This window comes from Sinocyclocheilus grahami, unplaced genomic scaffold (genome assembly GCF_001515645.1).
Source record: "Sinocyclocheilus grahami isolate Dianchi unplaced genomic scaffold, SAMN03320097.WGS_v1.1 scaffold225.1, whole genome shotgun sequence".
NCBI classification, from domain to species: domain Eukaryota; kingdom Metazoa; phylum Chordata; class Actinopteri; order Cypriniformes; family Cyprinidae; genus Sinocyclocheilus; species Sinocyclocheilus grahami.
Window position 1 is genome coordinate 1,206,553 of NW_015505404.1, and position 17,411 is coordinate 1,223,963.

At 39.2% G+C, this 17,411-nt stretch overlaps 1 protein-coding gene across 1 annotated transcript in view; it reads left to right on the forward strand.

Moving 5' to 3' along the window:
* LOC107596990 (cortactin-binding protein 2-like) overlaps nt 1-17,411 on the forward strand; it is a 47,869-nt gene that overhangs the window by 16,791 nt on the left and 13,667 nt on the right. Inside the window, exons 3-4 of the mRNA XM_016287875.1 lie at nt 11,940-12,164; nt 13,674-15,108. Of these exons, the coding sequence (XP_016143361.1) occupies nt 11,940-12,164; nt 13,674-15,108 (1,660 nt within the window). The remainder of the gene's footprint in view (nt 1-11,939; nt 12,165-13,673; nt 15,109-17,411) is intronic.

A 17,411-nucleotide genomic window follows, 5' to 3' on the forward strand; every position in this document is an offset into this window, starting at 1 on the left:
GTTTCTCCTCTATGCCCCGCCTTTCTGAAACGCGTCGATTTTTACAAACTCATCGTTCTGAAAAGCGAGGTGTGCTCTGATTGGCCATCTATCCAGTGCGTTGTGATTGACCAAATACCTCAAGCGTGTGACGGAAATGTTACGCCAGTAAAAACCCATTATAAACGAGGTTTGAGCATGTATATGTGTATAATGTGTTTATTCCAGGTCAAATAAATTCACCCATATCTTTAAATATGGTTTAGTCCAACCCCGTCTCTGTTGCTTATCCATACAGAAGATGTCAGGCTGCATTTGGGATATATGCAGCAAAAGCTTGAATAGATTTCCATAAGTGAATCCCATAGGGAAGACGTTGTCTGTGTGTGTGAGTGTTTCACATCAGAGTAAAGCAGCGCCTTGAGCTTAATATGAATCTGACCCAGAAGTGAATATGTATGTGGGAGTATGACAGTTCCTCTTCACTTCATGAGCAGTGCTGTGGTAACGTTTCTATATTACATCCGTGTCCTGTTATTTTGATGTTAACTTTAATTCCTGTCGATAGGGATCAAGTTTGGTTTGACATTCCCTGCTGGATAGTTTTATAGAGAGCTAATTAAAAGTGCAGGATTTCCTTGTTGCCTGAATTGTTTGTTATTGATTTTGTCTCTGACTCTGTCAGCTCTGCTTCAGTCAGCAGCGTCTCATTAATTAGATTGGTACTTTTAATAGAAATTTGACAAACGGCACAATGTTGTTTACTCAGCCACAGGCTTTATTTTGCTTGAACAGATGTCATGAGAATAATATGTCTGTCACATCCTCATATCCTCAGAGGTAAACTGATAGAAAACCTACTGAAGAAATGTGCTGCTACAAGCTACAAACAAGGTCAAAAATTAACTTTTTTTATTATGCAGATTCTTAAATTACAACATATACATTGGCATATGTGAAAATCAACACAACCTGCTATTTTTTTAAGGGGTCTTAATGACGTTGCTAAAAAGAACATTATTTTGTGTATTTGGTGTAATGCAATGTGTTTATGCGGTTTAAGGTTAAAAAAACACATTATTTTCCACAAAATGTAGATTATTGTTTCTCCTCTATGCCCCGCCTTTCTGAAACGCGTCGATTTTTACAAACTCATCGTTCTGAAAAGCGAGGTGTGCTCTGATTGGCCATCTATCCAGTGCGTTGTGATTGACCAAATACCTCAAGCGTGTGACGGAAATGTTACGCCAGTAAAAACCCATTATAAACGAGGCATTTGTTGCATCCAGTGGGCACATAATTACTGATTATAATGACTTATACTGTCTTTTTACGTGTTGCGTTGCGTATCGCGCTGCGTATACATATAACCATGTCTGCATTTGTGATTGAAGAAGCGACAAACAACAAGCTCTACTCTACACTGCTCAAAATTCACGTTTGAATAGTCAGTGGCAAATTCTTTAAATATGAAAATGTACTTACAGGCTATGAGACATGTAGCTCCAGACTGTCCTTGCAAATTTGGAATTGCCCCACTTTATAGAAACAGACACCGGCATTGTAGGCTACTCTTCCAGGAAACAGTCCTCGTCCTCCATAAAATACACTGCACACATCTGAATATTTGGGTTGAACTGTTCTGTTCTAGTTGTGTCCTCTTTTGGAAGGCCAAACAAAGTAGTTTAGCTTTCATAACGAAACGCACCGCGTCTTCACAACATGGCGGCGGCAGCAAAAATACTACAGCGAGAATCAAAGTTACGCCGCCTTTCTTTGCGTGAACATTTGGGCAGCGTTATGCAAATCTTCCCACATCGTGACGTAGACATGTTGGGGCGTGTTAGAACGAGCCGTTTTAGGTAGGCGTGGTTGACTCTTAACTTTTATAAAGAATATCTTTAAATATCGATTTGAGACTTTAGTCTTTGCTACTTTAAAGATCTTCTTTATGCACCAAGAGCTTGTAACACTGCAAAGAGAAAGGAAAAATTTTAATCGCATCATATGACCCCTTTAAACATCCATAACAATAAATTAATACAATTATGTAAATAACCAGAACATCACCCTTATCCCTACCCAACCCAAATTATCCCACATAAACTAAAGGGGAGAAAGAGAGAAAAGAAAAGGAGCAAAGGGGGGGGGATTATAGATCTATAATGAAGGTATGGTCTCAACAAAGAAAAGCATAGGATTTCACTTTTTATTAAATTAATTAACAGAGTCTCAAATGGAGTGTTTAATTTTTTCCAAATGTAGAAAAGACATTAAGTCCTTCAACAAAGAAAAATTAGCAGGAGGGCACAAGGATTTCCAATGAAGCAGAATTCGCCTTCTGGCTGTCAATGAGGCAAAAGCAATAATATCGGCATGATGCTTATTATATAAACCATCAACAGGAGATACTCCAAAAAGTGCAATTATTGGGGAAAAAACAACCTTTTTTATGACACCTGCCAATAGCAAAGTGCAGGTAAATTAAGCAACCATAAATACATTTCTGAACATCTGTCTGAACATAGCTGGCAATACAATTTTTAATTACATAATTCAATTAAATATATGGTAACACTTTATTTTAGGGACCAAATCTTACTATTAAGCAGCATTCATATTACTAGCATATTGGCTGTTTACTTATAAAGCACATACTGTATTAATGCCTTATTCTGCTTGACTATATTTTAGGTCCCTTATACTGAAACTTAACAACATTTTACTAACATCTTACTAACTATTAGTAAGCTGCAAATTAGGAGTTTATTAAGGCAAAAGTTTATATTAAATATAAATATATTAGAAGTTTATGATTGGTACAATTTAATGTTTTTGAAAGAAGTCTTTTATACTTGCTAAGGCTGCATTTATTTGATCAAAAACACAGTAAAACAGCAATATTCTGAAATATTATTACAGTTTACAATAACATTTCTATTTTAATATAATTTAAAATGTAAATTTTTCCTTTGATGGCAATTACTCCTTCAGTTTCACATGATCCTTCAGAAATCATTCCAAAATGCTGATTTGGTGCTCAAGAAACATTTATTATTTTCAATTTTCAATGTTGAAACAGTTGTGCTTCTTAATGTTTTTGTAGATTTTTTTAGGATTCTGTTTTCATGGATTCTTTGATTAAATTATTGTTTCTCCTCTATGCCCCGCCTTTCTGAAACGTGTCGATTTTTACAAAGCTCATCGGTCTGAAAAGCGAGGTGTGCTCTGATTGGTCAGCTATCCAGTGTGTTGTCATTGGCCGAATACCTCAAGCGTGAGACAGAAATGTTACGCCCCTCACATACTGTTGATGCCGTGTCCGGCCGGAGCGACGCCAGTACGCCAGTAAAAACCCATTATAAACGAGGCATTTGTTGCATCCAGTGGGCACATAATTACAGATTATAATGTGTCTTTTTAGGCAAATTCTTTAAATATGAAAATGTACTTACAGGCTATGAGACATGTAGCTCCAGACTGTCCTTGCAAATTTGGAATTGCCCCACTTTATAGAAACAGACACCGGCATTGTAGGCTACTCTTCCAGGAAACAGTCCTCGTCCTCCATAAAATACACTGCACACATCTGAATATTTGGGTTGAACTGTTCTGTTCTAGTTGTGTCCTCTTTTGGAAGGCCAAACAAAGTAGTTTAGCTTTCATAACGAAACGCACCGCGTCTTCACAACATGGCGGCGGCAGCAAAAATACTACAGCGAGAATCAAAGTTACGCCGCCTTTCTTTGCGTGAACATTTGGGCAGCGTTATGCAAATCTTCCCACATCGTGACGTAGACATGTTGGGGCGTGTTAGAACGAGCCGTTTTAGGTAGGCGTGGTTGACTCTTAACTTTTATAAAGAATATCTTTAAATATCGATTTGAGACTTTAGTCTTTGCTACTTTAAAGATCTTCTTTATGCACCAAGAGCTTGTAACACTGCAAAGAGAAAGGAAAAATTTTAATCGCATCATATGACCCCTTTAAACATCCATAACAATAAATTAATACAATTATGTAAATAACCAGAACATCACCCTTATCCCTACCCAACCCAAATTATCCCACATAAACTAAAGGGGAGAAAGAGAGAAAAGAAAAGGAGCAAAGGGGGGGGGGATTATAGATCTATAATGAAGGTATGGTCTCAACAAAGAAAAGCATAGGATTTCACTTTTTATTAAATTAATTAACAGAGTCTCAAATGGAGTGTTTAATTTTTTCCAAATGTAGAAAAGACATTAAGTCCTTCAACAAAGAAAAATTAGCAGGAGGGCACAAGGATTTCCAATGAAGCAGAATTCGCCTTCTGGCTGTCAATGAGGCAAAAGCAATAATATCGGCATGATGCTTATTATATAAACCATCAACAGGAGATACTCCAAAAAGTGCAATTATTGGGGAAAAAACAACCTTTTTTATGACACCTGCCAATAGCAAAGTGCAGGTAAATTAAGCAACCATAAATACATTTCTGAACATCTGTCTGAACATAGCTGGCAATACAATTTTTAATTACATAATTCAATTAAATATATGGTAACACTTTATTTTAGGGACCAAATCTTACTATTAAGCAGCATTCATATTACTAGCATATTGGCTGTTTACTTATAAAGCACATACTGTATTAATGCCTTATTCTGCTTGACTATATTTTAGGTCCCTTATACTGAAACTTAACAACATTTTACTAACATCTTACTAACTATTAGTAAGCTGCAAATTAGGAGTTTATTAAGGCAAAAGTTTATATTAAATATAAATATATTAGAAGTTTATGATTGGTACAATTTAATGTTTTTGAAAGAAGTCTTTTATACTTGCTAAGGCTGCATTTATTTGATCAAAAACACAGTAAAACAGCAATATTCTGAAATATTATTACAGTTTACAATAACATTTCTATTTTAATATAATTTAAAATGTAAATTTTTCCTTTGATGGCAATTACTCCTTCAGTTTCACATGATCCTTCAGAAATCATTCCAAAATGCTGATTTGGTGCTCAAGAAACATTTATTATTTTCAATTTTCAATGTTGAAACAGTTGTGCTTCTTAATGTTTTTGTAGATTTTTTTAGGATTCTGTTTTCATGGATTCTTTGATTAATAGAAAGTTCAAAAGAACAGCATTTAGTTCAAATATAAAATGTAATTTTAAGACGACCTTATAATACTAGAAAAATGCTTTCATGTAAATGACACATTTGGTGTTGCATGTTATTTTTTGACCTTAGACAAATAAGGGTTATACTATGTGGTGTCAGGTGATCTGATCAGGGCTCAAAATTGTGGCTTGTATGAGAGGGTACATGACAGATGGTGGTTGGTATTGGGGGTTTTCGAATGGGGGTGGGATGGTCTGTAGGGACCGCTCGGTTGCCCAGATTCTCTCTCCCCCGTGGACCCAATCCTCTCCCTTTCCCCCCCCAAACAGGAACCCTTAACCTTTAGTGCCCTATTTTTCTACTGAAACTAATAATATACAGGCCTATACCATATAGGGCTGCACGATTATGACAAAAATCATAATTGTCGATTATTCCCTTGAAATTGTAATTACGATTATCACAATTTACGTTGAATGATGTTTATACCATTGTTTGATGCAACTGCATGCCATATTTTTATATGAAAATAAACAAACTGAAAACACTCTAACTGAAAAACGTTTAGTGCTTTTCTATAGTATTAAGCCTCAAATGTCAACTATACATCAGATTGGTTTATTCTTTAAATTATAAAAAAGTAAAAATATGAATGGTTGTAAACCATTTTAAAATATACTCCTGTTATTTTACAAACCAAAGTTTGTAGTTCGGGAAGAAGGAGGCGGGAACCGGCGGACATTTAAACAAACTTTAATAATAAAATAAACAAACACAAAATAGCACGACAGCCCCTCGCGGATGACTGTCGTGCACAAACAAAACCAAAACACAAAATAAACTCCAGGGCTGGTCCTCTCTCGGCTTTCACTGTTGTCACTCCTACTTTTATCCTTCCGGCGCTCCTCCGTGAGACTCGAGAACGGTGAGTGGCGAAGGTGTCGTGCATTAGCAATTACTCCACCGGCCTCGCTCCGTTCCCACGGCTCTCGGCCCCGCACCCACTCGTCATAATGGTATTATAATGTTATACTAAAACTAAAATTAAAATAATGGGAAAAACCCTCAAAATAACATGTAGAAAGAAAAAAACGTATCTTAAGCACGCAGAATAACATAAGTGGACTTTGAACGATTAATTGCCGCTTTGAACGATTACGTAATTGTGGCATCCATAATTGTAATCGCGATTAGAAATTCGATTAATTGTGCAGCCCAAATACCATATGCTGTTCCAACTCATTGTCAATATGGAGCTTTTCAATCTGTCCCAGAAAGCTGAAAATGTTCAGAGCCTGTAAGTCACAAGCATTCAGAGTCTCTCCAACTGTGAATATTGTGTTTTACTCTGATGTGACTGTCACAAGACTACATTTCTTCTCCGTTCCTCTCTTCCTCTCCATCAGCCTGATGCCTTTTGATGTCGCCTCTACCATATGCTATTCAGCCTCATCATCAATATGGAGCCATTAAATCTGTCTATGAAAACTGAAAATGTTCAAAACCTGTGAAAGCCTGTAAGTCACAAGCATTCAGATGTGACTGCCACAAGACAGTCTTCTCCGTTCCTCTCTTCCTCTCCATCAGCCTGATGCCTTTTGATGTCGCATTTGGGTTAGGAGAGCTGCGGAAGTCCTTGGCCCACAAAGCCAGCTCTGTGTTGATCTAATTGAAAGGCCCCTTGTGAGAGTCTTTGGACGCACACTCACATTCAAACAGAAGCGACACAGAAAAAGCACTTTCTCCCACAGAAACGTCTTGCTCATGGGTTAACCTTACTAGTCGGTGTAATATGCCTCAGGGCATCTACTGGAAGATGACGGCAGATTTTTAGGTTTGTGGCTCACATAGAGACACTTGAATTGGCATCAGTTTGGTGGAAGTGACTTGATACTTTACCTTTCAGAAAAGAAAAGGCGAAAGCTTTTTTTATGGTGTGGATACCATAGGGAAATAGTATATTGCCTCTTTCTCACCTTGTTTCCCACCAATTCAGTCATCCCCTGTCACTCCCCTCAAATAGTCTTTGTCCTGCTCTCTCTCTCTGCTCATTTTCAGCATCTTTTCCCCTTTGGCGGTGTGCCCTGGACCCCTCACTCAGCCAGCGCGTGCCTGTAAAGGTTAATGCTAATAATACCAGAGACCTGCCTGAACTCCACCAGGACGCCTGTGTACACAATTTAAGCTCAAGACTTGGCAGAGAGTGTCTGTGAAGTTTCAACAGGTTTTTTTTGTCTTATTCAGCCTCTAAAAACCCAGTCAGATTAGGACACGGCTATACAAATAAACATGACTTGACTTGACATTTAATGGGCAATAAGCTTTTCCCTGCTTCCTCTCCAGTCCACCTGGGCCATTTGGATGCCAGAAAATGAGTCATTCACAAATCACCATGATTTTGACACACATTAGCATATGCCTGCCCAAATTAAAGAAATGGTTCACACAAAAATGAAAAGTCATTTTCTCACCTTCATGTTGTTCCAAACCTGTATGACTTCCTTCTGCAGAACACAAAAGAAGTTATTTTGAAGAGTGTGATAACCAGTGTTTTGGTTACCATAGACTTCCACTGTATGCACAAAAAAGAAACATTTCTCAAAATATGTTCTTTTAGGTTCTTTTTTTACGCAAGAAAGTATCTCCATGTACAGTAACTTCCATATAACAGCATAGTTCATACAATTCTGTCATTATTTACTCAACCCCATATAGTTCCAAACTTGTCTGACTTGTATACATCCTGCTGACTTTCTTTCTTCTGTGAAACATGAATAAAAGATTTTTTTGGGAGGAGAAATATTTGAGTTTTTTTTTTCCTCCATACATTGGAAGTCAGTGGGCTCCAATGTTGTTTGGTTCCCAATTTTTTTCCCCTCTGTACAGTGGAAGTCAATGGTCTCCAATGTTTTTTTGGTTCCCCAATTTTTTTTTTTTTTTTTTTTGAGAAATATTAGATTTTGTTTTTTTTTGGAAGTCAGTGGGCTCCAATGTTGTTTGGTTCACAATTTTTTTCCCTCTGTACAATGGAAGTCAATGGGCTCCAATGTTTTTTTGGTTCCCCAATTTTTTTGTTTTTTTGAGAAATATTTGATTTTTTTTTTCCTCTGTACAATAGAAGTCAATGGGCTCCAATGTTGTTTGATTCCCAACGTTCTTCACGGTTTTGTGTGTGTGTGTGTTCCACAGTAAATGGCATGAGGGTCTGTAAACAATGATGGAATTTTCATTTTAGGGAGAACTATTCCTTTAAATTAAAAGGAAAGAGTGAAAAGGGTTGTGTAAAACTAAATTACAACCTTGAATAAAATTATAAGTGGGCTTCCAAGAAAAAAAAATAAAAGTATAGGATAGGGCCCTTTTGATATTCTTGTAATTTTGGTAAGTTACATTTTGGCCTAAAGTTTTACCTTTAGGCCAAAAAAAAAGGGTTTTACCTTGTAGCTGTCATAATAAATTGCTCTGCGGTAAAATAGAAATATATGCCTAATGTCCTAAAAGATTGAAATTTCTTTCTACATTATAATAGAGAGCGACAACTAAATCATGGCCGCATTATAACTAAAGCTTTAGTATGAGCATTAACAGATGTGTTTTGTACAAAGCAGCTATGTTCTGATTTTCCACAAACAATAATTATATCAGTCAGATGTAACTCTTCTTTGTTCTTTATGGCTAGTTTCTTCCACCATAGCCTCATCTTTACTCTTAATACCACGCAATGTGTTGAATGTTTCTCCTGACCCCCGTGATCCATGATGGACAGATAAAGTAGTTCATAAGGAGGAGGAGGGACGGCACAGCCGCTGTGATTATAGAAGAGATTTGTGAAAGCCTAGAGAAAAGTGCCAGATGGCTGAAAATCTCAAAGCCCTCCGTTCTCTATCAGCCATGACACACAGACATTTCTCCCGCCTCCAGACTTCCATCTCTTTAGATCTCTCGCTCTCTCTCTTGCTCTCAGTCTTTCCCTCAGCCTCCTCCTCACTCTCTTTTCCTCTAGACTTTGCAGTGTTTACTAGCTCCTTCACAGTTGTTGGTCAAAATAACAGGAGTATATTTTAATTTCCTCTTTCTCTTTCTGCTGTGCTCATGCTGTTCTTCCTGGGTCATTCCTACTCTAAAGTACATTTTCATATCTCTGAGAAAAATTATTTGGGATAAAATATTAAACTTAGGCATTTTAAAGATGGAAGTTTTTATTTAGTTTACATGCAGCATCATTTCTAGTGGGAAAACAACAGCATTGTTAAGTATTAGCAATGGGTCTGATGGATTAGGTGTTGTTTTGTAATCTTAGACGGGTTTTTTTCACTCTAAAACCTTTCATCCAGTTTGATAATATTAGATAAATTGGTACGGTAGTCATTTTTTCTGGTATTCCTTAGGGTAAAACTTAAGGTAAAGGTATTTTTAAGAGAAATTCCCAATCCACAAGGATTGTGAAGGTGAATCATTCCTTTCCACTTGATCATAATTCTGTAGTAGACTGTGGTGTAATGTTCAGTCTTTTTGAAACATCATCCATCCATGTACATTCCTTTGATTTGAGACTGTCTCCAATTTTTCTCACCCACTTCCTTTTGTTTTCCACTTATATGGCAGACTGCACTCATAATGAAATAAGCCTGGTCCAGCACTGGTCTGTCTGTTCGTGTTAAGTGGACTGAAAGCAACTCACTTAGAGAACTTTTATGCACTTGAAAGCCGTGATACTTAGCAGAAGTAAACTGATCCTGACACTTGCAATGAGAGTCATCCATCTGAGGGGTTGCATGTGTATGTGTGTGTGTGTTTGTACATCTGTAGGTTGATTATTTCCTTCTATGGTTAGGCAATAGTTGGCCATTAGCCTCCAGGATGCTTTGTGCTCTTTGCATGATTCCTTCTGCTTCCACTACACAGACTGTGTTAAATAGGGACACCCTGTAGAGAGTAAACTTGTAGATTGTCTTTCCCATTTGATCTGCTTGTTCATTTTATAGCATGACCTATCCAGGACAGATGGGTAGTTTAGATCAGCCCAGTGGGTTGTCTGAGACTGAGCATGTTTTGTGAGGACAGAGTCACTTGTAATGTTCTTGTAATCATTTAACATCATCTGTGTCTTACACTGTAAAATATGAAATTTATGTTAAGAAACAGCATCTTTGTTTGGCCAGAACTTTACTATAAGAAAATATGGTAGTAACAGTTTTACAAATGTAACTTCAATGTAACTTTAAAAAATTTAATGTAACTTATAAAAACATAAAATTAACTGATATAATGTTAATACACCAAAATACTAAATCTGTTTTGTACCTTTATAATATAGTGACAACCATCATAAAAACACAGGTGGTAAAAAAAAAAGCCACAATGAATCAAACTTCATCACAGCTTTTCCACAAATACTAATCTATGGAAGGTTTACAGTGTCACATGCACAAATATAAAACACCATTCATGACAACAAACATGACACTACAATAATGCAATAAACATGAATTTAACGACATATGAGGTAACATAAAACCCAAAATGTACATAAGTAATAACAAAAAAATAAGAATAAACAATTAAATGAAAAACCATCAAATGAAGGAATTCTCAAGGGAATGTCAGTTTGCATTTTTTCCACTGTAAATTACAGGATTACTTGATTTTCACTTCCAAAAACTGTACATTTAACAATGTCCTGTCTACTGTATCTATTCCTGTTTTCATTGAATATAGTAAGGTAACTTTTTATGGTAGGAATTTTACAATCTTTTACTAATAAAATTGCTTATTTTTACAGAATTTTTCTTGCATTGTGATGAAGATGCAACTTTTGGCCCACTGCAGATGCATCCGGTTAGACTCTTGTCTTGACCCAAGTTACAGTTAACATGGTTGCTATGCCCCTGAATCTGTGTTGCATCTCCATGCAGTGAAATACAGCGTCACTCTTCTGTGTTGATTTGTGTCAAGGAAAACATCTAATTTGTGGGGCGTTATATGACAGGGTTGGCCCTTTGCTGACCCTGCTGAGATGACCAGCTGGTCTTGACGCGGCCTAAGTAAACGTCAGGCTTAATGATCACCCCTGAAGAAGTGCTAACCTGCTCTCTGTGTGAGTGTGAGGATGTATTATGTGGTTTATGTGTGCATCGGAGAGTAGAAGAGCATAAAAGCTTCTTTTGTTATTAACGTTTACCTTAATTAATAGTACACGATTTTTTGTGCACTAAAGTTCCCAAGACGGAACAATTCCCAGAGCAGATATCCACAAGATCACGAGCGAGGTTGGAGACTTGCATGTCTCTAGGCCAAAGCACATTAAGTCAGCAAGACATTTCTTCTCACCCACCACTTACTGTACTTGCATTACCAAGGGAACATAATGTGTAATAATTGCTCTATGTTATTTCACAATGATTTGCCAGCATCCCACAGGCACCACATTGGCATCATAATGATGCTAGGATTTGTATTTAACTCTTGACCTCCTAAAGTTTTCTGTTTCTCGTTGTTTTCTTTGTTTACTGTACATGCACAAGAATATTCAAATATTGATCAGAATTTGGTCTCTTTCCTATCTTATGTAAGCACTATGCCAATTTTCTTGCTTCTGGAAATAGGTCTGCTGAACAGAACAGCTTGTATACTGTGTTCCTGTAATGATCAAAATGTATTCACATTATTCAGAATATCCAACATAACTAAATATTTAAATGTATGTGTCCAAACAAGGATGATTTTGATAGTACATACAGACAGTTGTGAATATGCAAAGCTATTAAAAATACAGTCTTAACCAGAAAATGGATGTGATGTTCCTATAAATAAGCTCACCAATCTATTGTATTATTTTCTTCATAGGCTCGTAGGAAAGAAGTGTTCCTGCAGGAGCAATATGGACAGTTCAGTCTGACGGACCCGTTCCTTGCCCTGCAGAGGGACTTTGAGTCAGGGACGGGGTCAAAGGACCGCAGACCTGTTAGCGCGAATCCCATTACTGTGCTGGAAGCTGTTATGGCCCATTGCCGTAAGATGCAGGAGAGGATGTCTGCCCAGCTCTCGGCTGCTGAGAGCAGACAGAAGAGGGTAAGACCTAAAATTGTGTGTTTAATTGTGTATTCATATATGGTTAACAGGGCAAGACTACAGAAAGGATTGTGTGTGAATTATTCAAAGAATATTTGCATATTCTATCTGAAATAAATCCTCCTTTCCTGTAGGATTACCTTGATGTGATTACGTTTGCTGTTAGAGGTTTGCTGAGGTGTTCCTAGTTATTCTCGGAATATATTCTAGTATGCAATGTGTACACCTGTGTCTTTTTCGGGGGGGTATAGTAATGTGTCTACATCAGCTGCACTGATACTGTTCTAGCACAAACAGTGACATGAAATCAAGACTTGGAAGGCAAAATCCAGTTTTTCTAACCTCCACATAAGCATAGTACATGTCAGAAAACAGTAAGAAAGAGAGAAAGGAGAGCAATGATGGTATACAAAGAAGAGGAGGTGTTAGAGAAGGAGAGAAATGGATGCTAAGCTCTAAAACACTCTGCTAAACACATTCGTAAATCTATATCTTACAATTTGAGCTAGTACTACGAAGAATACAAGCTACATGATATCAAAGCTGGCCTTGAACTTTAAAAACACACACAGGCGTGCTTCTTCCAAGTGACCCCTGGCCACCATCTCAGTGGCTTCAGTGATATTTTAGGATAGGCCTATTATATATAACAAGATACAGTTTATATATAGGTACATAGCATGCATATTTACATGTTACACTGACAGTGAGAGAACTGCGCTCTCTGTTCCAATAATAAACACTTGTACTTGGTTGTTATGGTGACAGTTCTCTTATTGCATTGGTACAGTAGTTGTATGTTATTACAGTGATTTCTGTCTGTTTCTAGCCACTGTGCCTAATGTTTTCTCATTATTTCTGAGCAAGTATTAATTTATTCATAGGCTAAGCAGCTCAAATCTGTAAATAAAGCCTGAACTCTTATCTGTAACATGTAGTGTGAATAAGAGCTAATTGGTCATCTTTGTTTCCTGGAAGTATTGTATTGCAGCAGTTGATGGTAGTAGTGTGTCCCCTATTTTGATATTCAATTTTCATATTAAAAGAAACTGATACCTCAAAGGTCAAACTGCTATCAAACATGATTGATGTGATCATCTTAGCCAATACCTTGGCACATGAGAACTGATCCCTTGACCTACTTTACAAAAATACAGCTAATTAAGCCAGTCTCCAAAATAGACATTGGGGTTTATTAATAGATTTTTTTTTAAATGTGTGGCTTATAAAACATAGAAAAACACTACAACTGATAAATTAATGCAAATGCTTCATTAGTGGAGCTTAGACATAAGCAGAAAGTTATTTAAGGTTAACATAGTGTGACCTCTGATTTCAGGACATTTACTCCAAGTTTTGTTGTACTAGATTTTAAAGTAATTTTTTTAATTTTCTCATTGTCCACTGGACTGACAAACCTTTAATTGTTTAATAATCAGTGTCTCGCTTTATGTGTGTGTTATCTACTCTCTGCGAGTCTCACGTTTGCCCTGCTTCTGCTGTGTCTAGCTTGAAATGGAGAAACTGCAGCTGCAGAGCCTGGAGCAGGAACACAGGAAGCTGTCGGCTCAGCTGAAGGATGAGCGAGAGAAAAATAAACACGTGGTGATGTCACTGGTGCATGAATGCAAGCAGCTAGCTGCTCGTGTAGTCGAAGAGAACCAGCGCTTTGAGGAGCTCTCATCCTGCACTGAGCAGGAAGGCCGCTCCGTGGGACGACTGGAGGAAGAACTGGCATATGAACGACGTCGTAGCCAACAGATGGAAGCGGAGATGGAGAAACAGCTGGCCGAGTTTGACACAGAGCGAGAGCAGCTACGGTCCAGGCTTAGCCGCGAGGAGATGCGTGCTGAGGAGCTGCGAGCTGAAAGTGAGAATCTCCGCCAGCAGGTGGAGCAACTAAGAACTGAGCGATGCAAAGACGCCCCGCCACTGCCTCCTGCCCCAGTTAAACCCAAGACTGTGACATCTGTGGCTGTGGGCACCGAGGCCACTGTCTGCAAGACTGCCTCCTCTCAGACAGATGTACCTCTGGAAAATGAAGGGGCTAAGAAGGTACCACTTTCCATCCCCGTCAAGCCTACAGGTTCCACCTATGCTAGCATGAACCTACCTAAAACTTCCAGTGTGGGGCGGGGGCTACACCACGGGAGCTCTCAGGCAGAAAATGGAGGAGAAGGCCAAACGCATGCGCATGGTTCACATTCACCTGGTATGTCTGCTACCTTGCCGACTGGGGTCAGTCCACGTGTCCAGGCGGCCCGTTACAAATTCCAACCCTCTGCTTCGGAGCAGGACCAAAATGGAACTGCAAACCAGAGCCCCCCTTCCCGCGATCTGTCCCCCACAAATCGAGACAACTTTGCAGCCAAACAGCAGGCCCGCCACACAGTCACACAAGTTCTCTCCCGCTTTACAAGCCCTCCATCAGGGGGCCCCCCTGCAGCCCTTCGCCCTGGTCTGCCACACTCCGCATCTGAGGGGGGACCATTCACCGGGCGTTTGGGCCACCCCCAGATGGGCCTTAAATCACCAACTGTGGCCCGCATTGACCGGGGTAACCCACCTCCCATCCCACCAAAAAAACCAGGACTGTCCCAGACACCTTCCCCTCCACACCCACCAATCAAAGTAGTAGGTGAAGCCAGCAGGTCCCCAGGAACAGGACTGGGGGTGGGCCTTGCCAAATCAACTGCCACCCCTCAGCTTCCACCAAAGCCCTCTTTAGATTTGGGCGGTACAATCCCAGCCTTGACTGCGTCACAGGTGGGTGCTTCCTGTACTAGCTGGCCATGGGGGTCGCAGCCGACAGCAGCATGTGTGGAGTGTCCCCCTGTCACCACCTCCTCCACAGCTACCATTGTCAGTAGCCCCTCCATAAACCCACCTAGTCTTACGTTCCATAGTCCCCAGCACCCGGGCAGCCCCCTGGCAGCAGCATCAGGTAAAAGGGTGCTCAATTCTTCACCCTTGCTTTCACTGCTTCTCCTCTCTACTCCCCTGCTTTTCCATACTTGATGTATTCTACAGTAAGTCCTAGCAGAGGAGGACATAGACTTGGAGAAACCAAGAGAGGAGTATTCATACACTACTAGGGTTACCTGCCAGTTGAAATACAGTACTTCAACGTAACCAAGAATATTTGTAAGATTCTTGAGGGCACCCATGTCAGGACAGGTTCTTGACTTCACAAAAGCACTTTTAGATATGAATAGGTCAGGTTGACCCTCACTTGACAAAGCAGGTCTCTAGGGGTCTTTCCTGTAACCCATTCTGAAGCTGATGCCAGAGGCTGCTCTATCCCCTTTACTCCCATTGACCTACAGCATGGTTCTGCCTCTCCTGTGTTCCACCACTAACCTGTTTCCCACAATGTCTTATATTAACCACTCCACCGTGTCAATGCCACCATCTGTTTCTTTGTTTTACCGGCTGTAGAGAAACTTGAAACCTGTGAATGTGGTGTCATTCTCTGCATTTTTAATGATTAATGCCATTCTTTCAAAGATGTTCCTAGACAACTAACCCAATATAATTGTATTTGTCAAGATCTTGTACTTAAATATTCCTAAATATGCCTCCCTGCATTTATTCTCCACAATAGTATGCACTTCTACATCTGAATTATACTGTTGATGTCTTGGAGAACTGTAAATTCATATCTTAGAGCATAGTTGTCTAACCCTGCTCCTGGAGGGTCAATGTCCTGCAAAATTTAGCTCCAACCAGGCTTGGTTCTACGGGGGTGCTATGCACCCTCAAACAAAATCAATAGCACCCTCAGTTAAAGCTGTAATAATGGCATTTTATTGCAGATTTGGCAAACTATCCAGAGCAGTGCATTATGGTTTGCGCACTGGAGACCGATTTCTGTTTCAATGTGGTTTTGCTGCATTGGGCAATGTAGCCAATTACGGACTTAAAAAAAAAAAAAAAATATATATATATATATATAAAGGTTAGAGCACCCTCACTAATTTAAGAAGCACCCTCAGTGATTTGATTCTGGAGCCGGGCCTGGCTCCAACACACCTTTCTGTAAATTTGCAGTGTTCCTGAAGACCTTGGTTAGCTGGTTCAGGTGTATTTGATTGGGGTTGGAGCTAAACTCTACAGGACAGTTGCCCTCAATGTGCAGAAATGGACACCCGTTTTAGAATAAAACGATACCTTCCATAAAGGCCAGCATAGATTAACAGGAATGTCCTTGCTGATCTGGCTGGTTAGTGCCAATTTGTTGTTAGTCTAGCTGGTGGCTGCTCAAACAGCATGGTCTTTCTTGTAAAGTACACCAGTACATCCTACGCTGATGACCAACATAAAAAAAACACAACATATGCTGGTCTTTTCAGCAGGGTAGCTCCAAAAAAGCTTTGACAAAAATGTCAGTTAGGTAGAGTCATGCATTGGTATGTAAGCCAAAAGTATGAGACGGCTCCAACTGCAGTTAGATTTTCCCCTTGGAAACAGTGTCAGAAGCTTTAGAGTTCTCTCACATTTTGAAATACCACCCTGTCTCTGTAGGCCACTTCATAGCTCTCTGAGACCACCAGAGAAAGACAATTGTAACGCCAGTGAAAGCAGAGCAAGTATTCCAGCAGTCTTCCTCTTCATTGTCACTAGAGACTAATCCACAGGGTAGCTCTGAGAGATGTCGGTAGCTAGCTGTCATCGCTAAATGCTAAAAATTAGCACTTTTCTCCCTCTCTCTGCAGCCACTCAGCCATGGCAGTTCTCTGATGCTCCTCTGCTCTTTCTGCCGCCCATTTTAATCCAGAAAAGAACCAATAATCTTATGCTTTCCTCTGGACTTCAATGAAACAGCCTATCTCTCTCACTTCAACTCCCTCCACTAACCGAGATAAACATAGAGAATCCCTAGAGACAAAGCTATTTACAAACATGCCCTAGCATTAGAAATCAGATACTAGACTAGTTACATCCACACTCATTTGAATTCTGTTTTCATAGGTACCAATTAGCCAGTAGTATTCCCTGTGCTTTGTCAAAATTCATCTGTTTCTCTGCTGTAGTTTCCATCTTTCTAATGCTGTCTAATTGACGTGTCTCACACAATCTGCTTCATGTTTAGAATGTTTTAGTTTGACTGACACAATCTGTGATGCGTGACTTTGATTAATGTACCATAAACTGCCTGCTGCCTGATTTCATTTATCTGGCTGAGTTTTGTCTTTTATTTGACTCTTTGTTTTTAACCTGATCCAAAAACAGATGAAGTTGACTAGC